At 58.5% G+C, this 13,526-nt stretch overlaps 1 protein-coding gene across 2 annotated transcripts in view; it reads left to right on the forward strand.

The window, feature by feature from the left end:
• ARHGEF17 (Rho guanine nucleotide exchange factor 17) overlaps positions 1-11,622 on the forward strand; it is a 55,915-nt gene extending 44,293 nt beyond the window's left edge. For both annotated transcript variants that reach the window (XM_078058524.1, XM_036119476.2), the window contains 18 exons: positions 445-561; positions 782-874; positions 1,111-1,287; positions 1,619-1,669; positions 1,921-2,030; positions 2,137-2,222; positions 3,818-3,936; positions 4,269-4,482; positions 5,000-5,073; positions 5,665-5,864; positions 6,033-6,331; positions 6,779-7,028; positions 7,316-7,402; positions 7,719-7,786; positions 8,016-8,164; positions 8,596-8,770; positions 8,885-9,154; positions 10,046-11,622. In XM_078058524.1, coding sequence (XP_077914650.1) covers positions 445-561; positions 782-874; positions 1,111-1,287; positions 1,619-1,669; positions 1,921-2,030; positions 2,137-2,222; positions 3,818-3,936; positions 4,269-4,482; positions 5,000-5,073; positions 5,665-5,864; positions 6,033-6,331; positions 6,779-7,028; positions 7,316-7,402; positions 7,719-7,786; positions 8,016-8,164; positions 8,596-8,770; positions 8,885-9,154; positions 10,046-10,242 — 2,736 coding nt within the window. In that variant the 3' untranslated portion in view covers positions 10,243-11,622. The remainder of the gene's footprint in view (positions 1-444; positions 562-781; positions 875-1,110; positions 1,288-1,618; positions 1,670-1,920; positions 2,031-2,136; positions 2,223-3,817; positions 3,937-4,268; positions 4,483-4,999; positions 5,074-5,664; positions 5,865-6,032; positions 6,332-6,778; positions 7,029-7,315; positions 7,403-7,718; positions 7,787-8,015; positions 8,165-8,595; positions 8,771-8,884; positions 9,155-10,045) is intronic.
• Positions 11,623-13,526: the final 1,904 nt, after the last annotated feature.

Raw genomic sequence — 13,526 nt, forward strand, 5'->3', positions numbered from 1 at the left:
ATTTGGATGCGGTAAGGGCATTCTGGTGGAGAGAATTACATGAGCAATGGCCAAGTGGCTGGAATGAATCTGTGTCTCTCAGAGGACAGTGAGGAGGGAGACCTGCCTGGCTGGACTTAGTGGGGCTGGAGAGCAAGGGATGGAAATACCCAGCTGGAAATGGGAGAGCCTGGTCTACAGGACACATGTAGGCATATGTATGTCCATGTGCACACAAACCATAGGTAAGATACGTTGGGGTGTGCGCACAGATACACACCTACTCACACAGTCACACATACGACGTGTACACACGACACAGGAGCAGCTGCTCCATCCCTTAGAGACCATATCATGTCCCGTTGGAGGGAAAGGATGTTGGCTTGTGAATCATTGGAAACCAGGACAGGGTGAGGTGGAGTAAGGGACACCTTGAAGGTCCCTAACCTGCCTTTTCACCTACAGTTCTCCAAGGACGTCCTGGTCAACATCTATTCTGCCTACATTGATAACTTTCTCAATGCAAAGGATGCCGTGCGTGTGGCTAAGGAGGCGAGGCCTGCCTTTCTCAAGTTCTTGGAGGTACTGTTGGCTAGCTCAGGGGCATGGACATGACCCTCACCTTGGCCAGCTTTGGGAGGGGGCAAGAGCTCCCAGACTGGACACCGCAGCCTTAGCCTGTGGTTCAGTCTTTGCCCTTGGGCTGGGCTAGAGGGACTGGCTGGGGATCTGTCCCTGGACATTTCCTTCTTTGCATGACATTCCTCACACGGGTGCCCATCCACCTTGTTTCTGGTTTCAGCAAAGCATGCGTGAGAACAAGGAGAAGCAGGCGCTGTCTGACCTCATGATCAAGCCTGTGCAGCGGATACCACGCTATGAGCTTCTGGTGAAGGTGGGCATGGGGTTGGGTGGGCAGGAGGGCAAGGCTGGAAGGCACATGAGGATGCAGGGGGCTATGAGGCCCCTACTCGATCAAGCCTGACATCAGAGTCCCCAGGGGTTGGGTAGGAAAAGAAGTCCTCTCTGGAGCCTCCTTATAGTCCGTCCTGCTCTAGCCATCAGTGTGGGGCCCCAGGGCCTGAAAGGGGCAGCTAATAAGCAGGGGTCTTATCCCCATTTCTTCCCCAGGACCTCCTGAAGCACACACCTGAGGACCACCCAGACCACCCACTCCTGTTGGATGCTCAGCGGAACATCAAACAGGTGGCTGAACGCATCAACAAGGGTGTGCGGAGTGCCGAGGAGGCAGAGCGACATGCCCGTGTGCTGCAGGAGATTGAGGCTCACATCGAGGGCATGGAGGATGTGAGTGCCCACCCCCTCCACCCATGCCTTTGTTTGCATCTGTGGTTACCTGCAGTCACGGTCACGTCCACCCCCACCGCGGTGTCTGCAGCGCCTGTGCATCCCTGTCTGTTCAGCGTCCCCACCCGTCTCTGTCCACAGCCATGTCCTCCTCCCTGTCTGTCTCTGGCCACATGTCCCGCGGCCTGACCGCACAGCATCAGGAGGATGGAGGGGATGCTGCTTCTACTGGCCTGGCCCATGGAGTGGGGCCAAGGGGTCCCCCAGGGTCTGGGGAGGAGATGGGATTAATAATTGACCTTCAAGATGTTTTGTCTGTCCTGCCCCACAGCTCCAAGCCCCTCTGCGGCGGTTCCTCAGGCAGGAGATGGTCATCGAAGTGGTAAGAAGTCTCCCGTTGTCTACCCCCCTGTTCCCATCTCCCCACTATGTTCACACTTCCGCTCATACCTGCTGCCCTTGGGCCTCCCTGCTCTTCCCCACAACAGGAGTCCCGGGTCGAGTCCCAACTCTGCCTCTGCCTCTGGGCATCTGGGGCAGAGCCCTCACCCCTCTCTGGGCCTGGCTGTCCCCTTGGGCACGGTGGGCAGGAGGGTGGGCCTCTGGGCCTGAGTCCTGCCTCGGGCTCCACAGAAGGCCGTCGGTGGCAAGAAGGACCGGTCCCTCTTCCTCTTCACGGACCTCATCATCTGCACGACCCTAAAGCGGAAATCAGGCTCCCTGCGGCGCAGCTCCATGAGCCTGTGAGTGGCCAGGGCGGGGCTGCACTTGGGCCGGGGCGGAGCAGCTGGCCCTCCCTGGGCCCCGCTCCCCCCGGCCTGGCCAGAGCACCCCCTTGGCTCCCCACAGGTACACAGCAGCCAGCGTCATTGACACGGCCAGCAAGTACAAGCTGCTGTGGAAGCTGCCGCTAGAAGATGCGGACATCATCAAAGGTGGGGCTGGCCTAGGCCTGCCCGGGGGTTCTGGGTGTCCGGGCCCTGCTCTCAGAAGCCCTCCTGGAGGGTTTGAACTGTGGCCAGGCTGGCTGCCTGTATCCATCTGCTTTTCTGCTTTTGGGGCCTTACTTTCCCAGCCAGTACAAGGCGGGTGGCATGCAGGATCGGTGTGCCCGCCACAGAAGCACACCAGGACCTGTCCACGCAGACCACCATCTGACAGGGCGGGGACCTCACCTAGGCTGGGGCGGCGCGGGGGGTGCAGACACACCCGCCGCCAGCCAGTGACCGCTGCACCAGCATCCTATCGGACGGTGACATGCTGCTCTGGTCCCCAATTTCGCTCATTGGGAGCAGAGACTCACTCGAGTCAGTCCAAGCAAAAGGCTGGTTGGAAAGATCCAGTTGTTTGGGGCTGAGGCTGTCAGGAGCTGCAGCGGTTTCAAAGAGCTGCTCCTTCTGCTGTGTGTACATGTGTGTCTGTGTCTCCATCTGTCTGTCTGTCTCTGCGTCTGCCTGTTCTCACTGCTCTCAGCTTTCTCTGCTTCCTCCTTCCTTCCAACTCCTGTGATCCATCATGGCCTGTTCTGCATCTTGGCCCTTTCTCCCCAGCTGCTCCAGGATCCGAAGTTTACCTTTCTGAGTGGGGCGGTTGGTCTGGGACAGTGGTGTGGGCACCTCTGGGCTGGCAGGCAGTGCGGGTCCAGACTCTGTCCCTAGGCTCAGTGCGGTGGCCCCCAGGGCAAACCCAGGCCTGCCTCACATGGGCCCCTGTGTAGGAATACAAGCTGATGATTGTTCCAGTTTGGAACACAGGCCAGTCGATAAAATGACTACCTTTAGTTCAGGTGTCTGCTCCTGGTCCAATCAAGTGTGGTCAGAGTGGGGCGGGGTCATATGGAAGAAACCAGGGCTGCCCAGACAATGAGAGTTGTGGGGGGGACAGTGTCCTTCAGAAGGAGTAGGAGAAAACCCAAGCCTTAGCTTTTCTAGTACATTCCACTGCTGTCTACTCTGCCCATTGGTGGGTTCCTGGTCCAGGGTGGACACCCCCGGCCAGGCAGTGCTGGGTGTGGGGATGCTGAGCTGGCCTGTGGGGCCAGCTACTTGGCTGTGGTCAGGTATGGGATAGGACTAGAGAAATCCAGAGCATCAGCTCATTTTCCCTCCTTTGTCGGGGCATTGAGTCCCTTGGTCAGCAGATTTGACCGCCCGAGGCTCTGGCTGCCCGGCTGACTGGCCTGTGGAGGCCGCACTGCCGAGGCTTCCGGTGTCTGCTGGAGCCTGCAGAAGCCGCACAGCCGTCTGCTGTTTATTCTTTGTGCTCGTCCAGGGAGATCTCCAAGGGACCAGCACCCTGTGCCAAGTGGCTCTGAATCAAGCCCAGTCCCCTGTTTCCAGGCCTGGTGTTTCTCTGTGAGCTGCCTGTCTGTCACTTTGTTCCTTGGGTCTTGGGGTTGACAAGCTCTCGGCTTGTCAGGCCACTCCCCACGCTGAGCTGCAGACTGAGGGAAGGGAAATTCTTCCTTTCTGTCCAAGCCTGACCCTATCTGCCTCTGTATCTGCCCGTGGCCTTCCTCTGTCCCCACCAGGGGCGTCCCAAGCCACCAATCGGGAGAACGTCCAGAAGGCTATCAGCCGCCTAGATGAGGACCTGACCACCCTGGGCCAGATGAGCAAGCTCTCTGAGAGCCTTGGTTTCCCCCACCAGGTCTGTGCCCTCTGCCTGAGGCTGGGGGAATGGGGCGGTGGGAGTTCCCAGATCTGAGGGAGAGAAAACAGCCTCTTCATTTACCTGAGGAAGAGGTCACTCATCTCTGTCACTTATTGGAAGCGGAAAATACAGCCTCACCGCAACTGAGGGAAGTGATGTGTTCCAGGCCTGAGGGTGGAGACACAGCTCTGTCCCTAGCTGAGGGAGGAGAGGGGGCCCATCATGTCTAGGGGGTTGGGGGGAGAGGCAGGTCCCCACTTGCATTCTCAGGGCAGGAGCAGGCTGTGGGGAGCTGTCAGGGCCTGAGGCCTGGGTCCTCATCCTGGCAGAGCCTGGACGAAGCACTGCGGGACCTCTCAGCCGCCATGCACCGGGACCTGTCGGAGAAGCAGGCGCTGTGCTATGCACTCTCCTTCCCCCCTACCAAGCTGGAACTGTGCACCACGAGGCCTGAGGGCACGGACTCCTTCATCTTCGAGTTCCCTCACCCTGATGCCCGCCTCGGCTTTGAGCAGGCCTTTGATGACGCCAAGAGGAAGCTGGGTAAGCCAGGCCCATGCTGGTGTCCTCCTTCCAACACCTCCAGGCAGTGGGCAGCACCATGCTGCGGTCTGGGAGATCAGGAGCAAGAAATCCCGAGACTGCGGTGTCCTGTGCTTCAGTCCCTGCTGAAGTGGGAGGGTGGACTGAGACTCCTACGGGGAAACATGGGACTTCCCCAGGGTCTCACTGGCAGGGAGGGGATTCAGTGGTTGAAAAGCGTGAGCTTAGGGCAGGGCATGCCAGGACCCACACCCCCCCCGCCCCGCCTCTACATACTCTGAGCAGGCCGAGAGCAGGGAAAGCTATTAATCAGGGTCCATGGCTTAGAAGATCTTAGAGACTTCTGGGTCTGCCTCCCACATTGTACAGATGGGAAAATTGAGGCCAGGGACAAGCAGAGCATAACCTACAGCCACCTCGTTTTCCCTTGAGAGATCCTGAAGAGCAGGGAAGAAAGGGAAATGGTCGAGGGTGAGGTGGATGCTAAGCGGTGTCTGTTTGTCCACCTCTGCCGCAGCATCCAGCAAAAGCTGTCTAGACCCTGAGTTCCTGAAGGCCATCCCCATCATGAAAACCCGCAGCGGCATGCAGGTGTGTGGGGGGGCCGGGGTCACGCGGGCGCACGTATATTCAAACCAGCACGTGTTCACGCGTTTTTGTTTTGGGTACAACATTACGTACCTGTATGAACATGGCAGTCGCCCCCTATGTCTTTAAGTGTACAACTCTGCACATGCGTGTGGATACTACGTGTGTCACGTGCACGTGGGTGTGGCCACACACATCTGTGCATGCATGGGAACGAGTGCTGTCTGATTCCTGTGAGGTGTCTAAGTCATGCGCTTGTCAGAGTCTGCATACATCGGGACAGAGCTTACCGTTTTTCACATTTGTTACCGCGTACATATGGGGTCATATTTAGGGTTTACGTGTGTGTGGATGTATGCGTACACATATGTATGTGAAGGGATGATACATCACACAGGCGTATGTGCATCTGACCTGCAGAGTGGCACACGCGCTGTGTGTGTGTGTGTACACGCGTGTACAGAGGGGCGTACTGGGAATCCGTGCACACCCGTGCGGGCCCACCTCCCTCCGTTCCGCCGGCCACCTGGCGAGCGGTGGGGAGCTGGCCGCAATTCCTCCATCCACCTTCCCCTGCCCTGGTGCCGTCCGCAGTTCTCGTGCGCGGCGCCGACCCAGAGTAGCTGCCCCGAGCCCATGCCCGAAGTGTGGGTGTGCAACAGCGACGGCTACGTGGGCCAGGTGTGCCTGCTGAGCCTGCGCGCCGAGCCCGACGTGGAGGCCTGCATTGCCGTCTGCTCCGCCCGCATCCTCTGCATAGGTGCCGTGCCCGGCCTGCAGCGCCACGGCCACAGGTGAGGCCGGGGACAGTGGGGGGGCCAGCGGGACAGATCCCTGCCCCCGACCCCTGTGTGGTTGCAGGCGACTAAGTCTGGTGGACGGGCGGGCCTAGTGGGCTTGTGGCCGAGGGGCGCAGAGCCTCGGCTCCTGGCAGCTCTCATCCCCACTGCTACATCTCACAGGGAGCGGCCAGCCTCGCTGAGGAGCGCCCCAGAGACGGCACTGGAGACCCCCGGTCCAGAACTGGACGTCGAGGCCGCGGATGAAGAAGCAGCGACGCTGGCAGAGCCAGGGCCCCAGCCCTGCCTGCACATCTCCATTGCAGGCTCGGGGCTGGAGATGACACCGGGCCCCACCGAAGGGGACCCCCGCCCGGAATTGGTGCCCTTTGACAGCGACTCCGATGATGAGTCTTCACCCAGCCCCTCGGGAACGCTGCAGAGCCAAGCCAGCCGGTCCACCATCTCCTCTAGCTTTGGCAGTGAGTGCCCGGCTTGGGGCTGTCAGGCAGGGCGGACTGCACAGAGGAGGGGGCACCCAGCAGGTACTGATGGGTGGGCAGAGGGGCTGTGACACCAAGGACCCAGAGGGCAATGGGTCAGTCGGGCCAGATCCTGAACCCCTGGAATGCCCGGTTAAGTAGGGCAGATGGAGTAGGGGTGGAGTGGTTGATCCCCCTGTCCACGACGTGGTGGTGGATTGGAGTGGGCCAGGTCGGAACTAGGAGCCTGTAGCACTAAACTGTCCCCGAGCAGAATAACAAGGCCTGAGCTACGCTGACACCTCGGGAAAGGGACAACAGGGCTGGGAGGCCCTCAGCAGGGACATGGCCAGGAGGGATGCACTGAGGGGGGATGGGGGCCTAGAAAGAGACAAGGTCTTGGGCCCGGCAGAGGGGAATGGAGGTAGAGAACTTTGTCTCCCTCAGATGAGGAGACCCCGAGCTCCAAGGAGGCCACGGCAGAGACGACCAGTTCAGAGGAGGAGCAGGATCCTGGCTTCCTGCCACTGTCTGGCTCCTTCGGGCCTGGCGGTCCCTGCAGCACCAGCCCAATGGATGGGAGAGCCCTTCGCCGCTCCAGCCGTGGCTCCTTCACCCGGGGCAGCCTTGAGGACCTGCTGAGCGTTGACCCCGAGGCCTACCAGAGCTCTGTGTGGCTGGGCACTGAGGATGGCTGGTAGGGGGGCAGGACAGGGGCTGGGGACACGGAACCCCGAGCTCTCTGCTTGGGAAATCATATGGTATCCTGAAGCAGAAGCAGGAGGGCTTGGGGTCAGACCTCAGGAGTACTGCCAGCCAGGGCTGCCAGGGGGTCTGAAGCCCACAGGGAGGCTTTGGGATCTCAGTACCTTGGGCCGACACCTGGCAGCGGGGAGATGGTGGTGGAGGCAGAGGTGGAGGGCGAACTTCAGGGGCTGGTGTAGGCGAGCATCGGTCACAGGTGCGCACCCCCCTGATCCGCAGCGTGCACGTGTACCAGTCCTCCGACAGCATCCGCGACCGCAGGAACAGCATGAAGCTCCAGCACACAGCCTCTGTGACCTGCATCCTGTAAGGCCCTTGGGTAGTTCTCCTGGTCCAGACCCTTCTACACATGCAGGCCTCCTCTGCTCACCCAGCTCTCCCTGCTCTACTGGCCCCGCCTTTCTGTGGAGGCTGGAGGCCCGAGGCCTCGCCCTAGGCTAGCCGTACCTCTCATACACCATGTGACTGTGGGCAAGTCACTACCCCTGCCTAGCTCAGACTCCCCCACCTGCAGTGGCGGTCTCTCAGGAACCGTAGCCGTCATGTCTGTGATTCCCTTGGCCCCAGGTGACCTCCTCTGGCCTCCTGAAACCCCTGATTGCTCCTTCTTTTCCCTGCCTAGGTATCTGAATAACCAGGTGTTTGTGTCTCTGGCCAATGGAGAACTTGTGGTCTACCAAAGAGAAGCAGGTGAGTGCCCACCGCACCCCACCCCGCCGATGTTGCTGGCGTAGGCACTCTCCCCGAGGCCCGTGAGTCTGGAGACGTGGCTTTGGGCACCTCTCAGGCCCTCTCTGGGCCTTGGTGTCCTCATGTACAAATGGGGTTTTTAGCACTTCATTTCGGGGTGTGAGGGTGAGACACTAGTGCGATACCGGACTGAATTTGCTCTGTTTTCCTTATCCGGCTCCCACTCCAGGCCATTTCTGGGACCCCCAGAACTTCAAGTCAGTGACCCTGGGTTCTCAGGGGAGCCCCATCACCAAGATGGTGTCTGTGGGTGGGCGGCTGTGGTGTGGCTGCCAGAACCGAGTCCTTGTGCTGAGCCCCGACACACTGCAGCTGGAGGTACTGCTGAGGGGTGGGGGTGGGGACAGAATTGGTGATTTGGGGTAAGCCTGGCCCGTGAGAATGGGGGATGAGACCACGGGGGCCATAAGAAAGCATCCATCTGTCCAGGGAGAGGCCAATGATTGATCTGAAAACCCTTCAAGCTTTAATATTCTCTGGTCACAGAGTCATTGAGTTGCAGGGGAAAAGGCAGCTCCATTTTAATTCCTGAGGCTTAAATGGGGGGGGCTTCAGTGGTCTGGCTTCATCCAGACCAAGGAGCAAGGCTGCCTTTGCTGTCAGTCCAGGCGGGCTTTCTGGAGAGGTTCGGCGTGAGTTGTAGGGGTGAGGTGGGTGATGGTGGGGCACGAGGCAGGGAAGGGCCAGGGAAGGCAGGCCTGCCAGTCACCCCTGTGCCCTCTGCCTGCCCCTCCCACTGCTCCGACCAGCACGCGTTCCACGTGGGCCAGGATTCCAGCCGCAGCGTGGCCTGTATGGTGGACTGCAGCCTGGGGGTGTGGGTGACGCTGAAAGGCAGCGCCCACGTGTGTCTCTACCACCCAGGCACCTTTGAGCAACTGGCAGAGGTAGACGTCACACCTCCCGTGCACAGGATGCTGGCAGGTACTAACCTCCGGCCCCCGCCGCCCCTTCCCTTGGAGCCCTTCTGCCCCATCGCTGAGGAGGCTGAGCCGGGGCCCGGATGCGGCCCTAGCTCTGGTCCGTCTCGCCCCCTAGGCTCGGACGCCATCATCCGGCAGCACAAGGCTGCCTGCCTGAGGATCACGGCGCTGCTGGTGTGCGAGGAGCTGCTGTGGGTGGGCACCAGTGCCGGCGTCGTGCTCACCATGCCCACCTCACCCAGTACCGTCAGCTGCCCGAGAGCGCCCCTGAGCCCTGCCGGCTTAGGCCAGGGACACACTGGCCACGTCCGCTTCTTGGCTGCAGTCCAGCTGCCAGATGGCTTCAACCTGCTCTGCCCGACCCCACCGCCTCCCCCAGACACAGGTGGGTCTGTGCATCCTCCCCCAACCCAGGGATCCTGGACTCTGCTTAAGATTTGCCTCTGTCTCACCAGAAGAGGTTTCAAGAGGGAAGAAGAGTGTGGTCCAGAGCTGGAAGTGGCATATATGACAGGAAATCGGCTCCAAAGTCCCCAAAATAAAACCTTCTAGGGTATGGGGTGTGTGTAAAAACTCGGTCCAGAAGCATCACAGGAGACAGGCAGTGAGCTGTAAGAACTGTAGCCTAAGAACTAGACGGTGGCCCAGCAAGGGATGCATACGGCAGGGAATCAAAGCGGACCAGAAATGCGGTCTAGGGCAAGGCGTCAGGGAGTGACGGGCAGAGCGGGAAACAGCAACAGCAAGTAGAACACAGAACGGCAGGCAGGACAGCCGTGGACTGTGAGGATGAGCAAGTGAAGCGTGTTAGGGGATGGCATCCGTCAAGGAGGGCCGGTGAGCCACGGCTTGCTTTGACTGGGCAGGAAACCATATTCCCCCGAGGAGGCGGCTGTGGGCATCTGGACGCAGGGAAGCCTCGGGCAGGAGCCGTCCGCGCCCACAAAAGACCAAAGCTCCCCAGCTGGGAAGGGGCTGTTGGAAGCAGGAAGCTGTTTGAGGAGGACAGTACATGTGCGATAGAGGGAGAGAGAGAGAGGGGTGTGGCCCTGAGAACTTATGTCACTCTTGACTAGAACGCACAGATAAGAGGTAAGAAGTTGTGTGACTGCTAGGAAGTGGGTATTTCTTTCCAAAGAAGTTCTTGGCTAACAGGAAGTAGGATCCCCCACAGAAAGTGCGCCTTTCTTCCTGTCTTCTGGGGTGCAGGCCCTTAGGGAACAGCACAGCCATCAGTCAGCCCCCGGCTAATGGACCCTCTCCCTCCACCCCCCAGGCCCTGAGAAGCTGCCATCCCTCGAGCACCGGGACTCCCCTCGGCACCGAGGACCTGCCTCAGCCAGGCCTAAAATGCTCGTTATCAGTGGAGGTGACGGCTATGAGGACTTCCGACTCAGCAGTGGGGGTGGTAGCAGCAGCGAGACCGTGGGCCGAGACGACAGCACAAACCACCTCCTCCTATGGAGGGTGTGACCCTGTCCACTGTGGCCCAGGACTTGCCCTCCCACCGCCCTCAGCCCGCTTCCTAGCCCACACTTCCTAGCAGACTCTGACCAGGAGCGTCCCGCCAGGGGCACCCCTGTGCCTGCGTGGGCTCCCTCCCATCCCCGCGGAAGTATTCCTGGTGGAACGCCTGCTGGCCAGCGGGCCGGGGCCTCTCCCGACCCTCTGGCTGCTTCGGTACTCCCAGTCATCATGGGGGTGGGGCAGGGGCATGTGGGCTGCCCAGGACCTCTGTCCCTGGAGCTTCTACCAAAGACACGGCCGGGCCTGGACCCCATGGGGCTCGGGAGGGCCATGTGCAATATTTGGAGGGTTTTCTGGGGGCAGTGGGAGGGCTGGGGACAGAATCCTTTCCCATGTACAGTATTTATGTTCCTTTTTAGATGTGTACCTTCCCAAGCACTTATTTATGCAATGACCTGGGCAGGGGGTGATTTGAGGAAGTCACAGAAGGGAAAAGACCCTATTCCTGCTCTGGGGGCCAGCCTGGGACCCTAAGCGAGCCTTCCTGGAAGGACCAATCCCCCCCTCATTACATACTTGCGAACATGTGTGCACATACACATGGGTGTGCATGTATGCGCGTGCACACGCACACACGCACACACACACGCACACACACACACTGCATGTTCAGGGCACTAAAACATTGCCTCTCAACATACACTTTCCACGGCCTTGTCCCGATTGGGCTGCCCTCCAGTATCCAGAGCCAAGGACCAAGCACCCTCAGTCATCCAGAACAAGGTGATGACTGCAAGGGGCAATGATTCCCGTGCGGGGCCTCCCCAGGCCTTGGCATTTCCTCACTTGTTGGCAGTGCCTTTAGTCGTTTCCAAATTTGGTGACACTGATAGGGAGTTGGACAGGGCGCTCTCTCCTGGCCTGAGCAGGGAAAAGGAAAGGGCCCTTGTTCTCCTCAGAGCTGCCCCCCAGCCCCTGTGTCTCATGCACTGGCACGTATGGTCACCTTGGGAGGGTGGGCCTGGGAGCCCCCCCACTCTGACCATTGAGACCCTCTCTTCACACCCTTCCTGCCAGGGCAGTCCCTCCAGGAAGAATGCCCAAAGCTGAGGGGCTGGACATGGCCTCTTCAACTGGGAACCACTTGCGGGCAGGCTCTTCCTGCTCCCTGGCCTGCAAGAGCCAGTCTGACCCCCAGGCCCCTTGCTTCTTCAGCTACAGCTCCAAAGGTCTGGTTTCAGATGGGGTTTGTTTGGTTCTGTTTTTGTTTGGGGTGCGTGGGTCATTGCGGTCTTAGATTATGTTTCTCTTGCTACCAAACAGTCATGTATTAACTTTCCTTGGATGATGAATTTTAAAGAGTCAATAAATAGAAACACCAAATGACCACTCCCCATCGGTGGCATGGTGGCCACCAGCCTCGGGGCTCCCCGGCTGATGGGCCTTCCAACACCCACTCACTTGAGCAGAAGGGAGGGCTCAGAGACCCAGAACAGAAGGGTGCTGGGATGGCAAGCCCACCACTCTGCTGTGTTATCCTGGGCAGGTCGCTGCCCCTGTCTGGGCTGTAGCTCTCTTGTCAGGAAAACGAGGCCTCATGCCTGTTCACGGCTTTGTAACCAGGGCGACATGTTAGAATCCCTTACAGATTACATGTGTGAATATAAAGCATGATACATAATTACATGTCCATGTAAGTCTACATTCCCAGGTTCCCCGCAGCTCCTGAGGAAACGATGTTCTGCAGCAAAGCCTCCTGTGAGGCTGGGGCATCTGACAGAAGCCAAGGTGACTTCAGGTTTTGGAGCAAGGGTAGAATCCCAGTCTGTCTGATTTCTGGTCCAAAGTGGTACGTCATTAAATCAGACATAGTGCAAAGGCCAACCCCACGGGGCCAGCCAGTCCTCGCAGGGCGGATCCCTTCCCACCGGGGTACCCCCCACAGAGCTCAAGATGGCAACCACTCGTAAAGGGCGGAGCAGGCCCCCGGCTCTGCTGAACACGTCAGAACATCTTTCAACCTAAGTAACCTAAGTGATGAACACTTTACACAAATCAGTTGCTGAAGAGGGAGTGTAGGTTCATGCTTTGCACGCTGGCATACACACATCTCGGGTCCGCTGGGCCCTCAAGGCCACGGGACATGCTTGGAGTATCTCCCCACAGCACCACCTCACTTGGAAGATCTGGGGAGGAGGGGATGATATTAAACACATATATTCCAGAGTAGAAAGCAGTGTTCATGTGGAATTTCTGGTGAATCAAAGCAGAAAGAACACAGACTTTGAAGCTAAACAGAAATCTTAACTTTGCCACTGACTAGCTATGTGACCTTGGTTGAGTTACATCCCCTTCATTTCCTCATCTGTAAAATGGGGCCAATAATCTTTTCCCCCACAAAGAAGAGATTTGTTGTGCCCTGAAATAAAAGGGGGGCTAATTAGTGGGAACCACTAATTAAATAGTTGTCAGCACAGTGGCCCAGATCAATACTGGAGCTCCATCTCAGGACACCTGGCCCTTCCACCTTGAGACTCTGCTTCCTCCCTGCTGCCAGATGGCTGCTGTTCTCACTGTGGCCTTGGGCCTCTGTGTCTTCAACATAGGTGCCCTGGCCAGACTTTACTTTCAGCACTGGACACCCAAGGCTGGGTCCCCGGCATTTTCCCAGCTCCAGTGCCTCAGCAGGACTGGGCCTGGCCAGCCAACTGCTACTTAGGAGGTCACATCGTGGGGCACTGGCCAGCCTGTGGACATGCTCAGCCCTGAGCCAGTCAGCTGTGGGCAGGGAGGTCTTGGGATGAACAGTCATCAGGCCACAGGCCCAGGGGAGAGTCCTGGAAGAATTTGCTCTCCTAAAGCAGTAGTTCTCAACCTTGGCTGCACATTATAATCACCTGAGGGGCCCAGCCCACATCCCAGACCAATTAAATCAGAGTTTGGAGGGTGGACCCAGGTGTCACTATTTTTCAAGAGAACTATATTGAAGTATAATGTTTGTACAGAGAAGTAGACAAATTGTTAGTGTGTGGCTTGAATTTTCATTAAGTGAACACCTCCAGATCAAAAAACTGAATATTTCATCACCCTAAAAACTCCCCCTTTGCCCCCTCTAAGTCTACCCTCCAAGGGTAACCATTACCCTGCATATGATACCATGTTTTAATTCTGCCAGCTGAGGTGGAGAACCAGGGTATGACCAGGGCTGGCCATTGGGGTTGGAGGAAGTGGGGCTTGGGTTTGGTAGGAAAACCGAACAGCTTGAGCCAAGGCAGTCAGGGGAGGGGAGG

Source organism: Halichoerus grypus, chromosome 11 (assembly GCF_964656455.1).
Source record: "Halichoerus grypus chromosome 11, mHalGry1.hap1.1, whole genome shotgun sequence".
Taxonomy (NCBI): Eukaryota; Metazoa; Chordata; class Mammalia; order Carnivora; family Phocidae; genus Halichoerus; species Halichoerus grypus.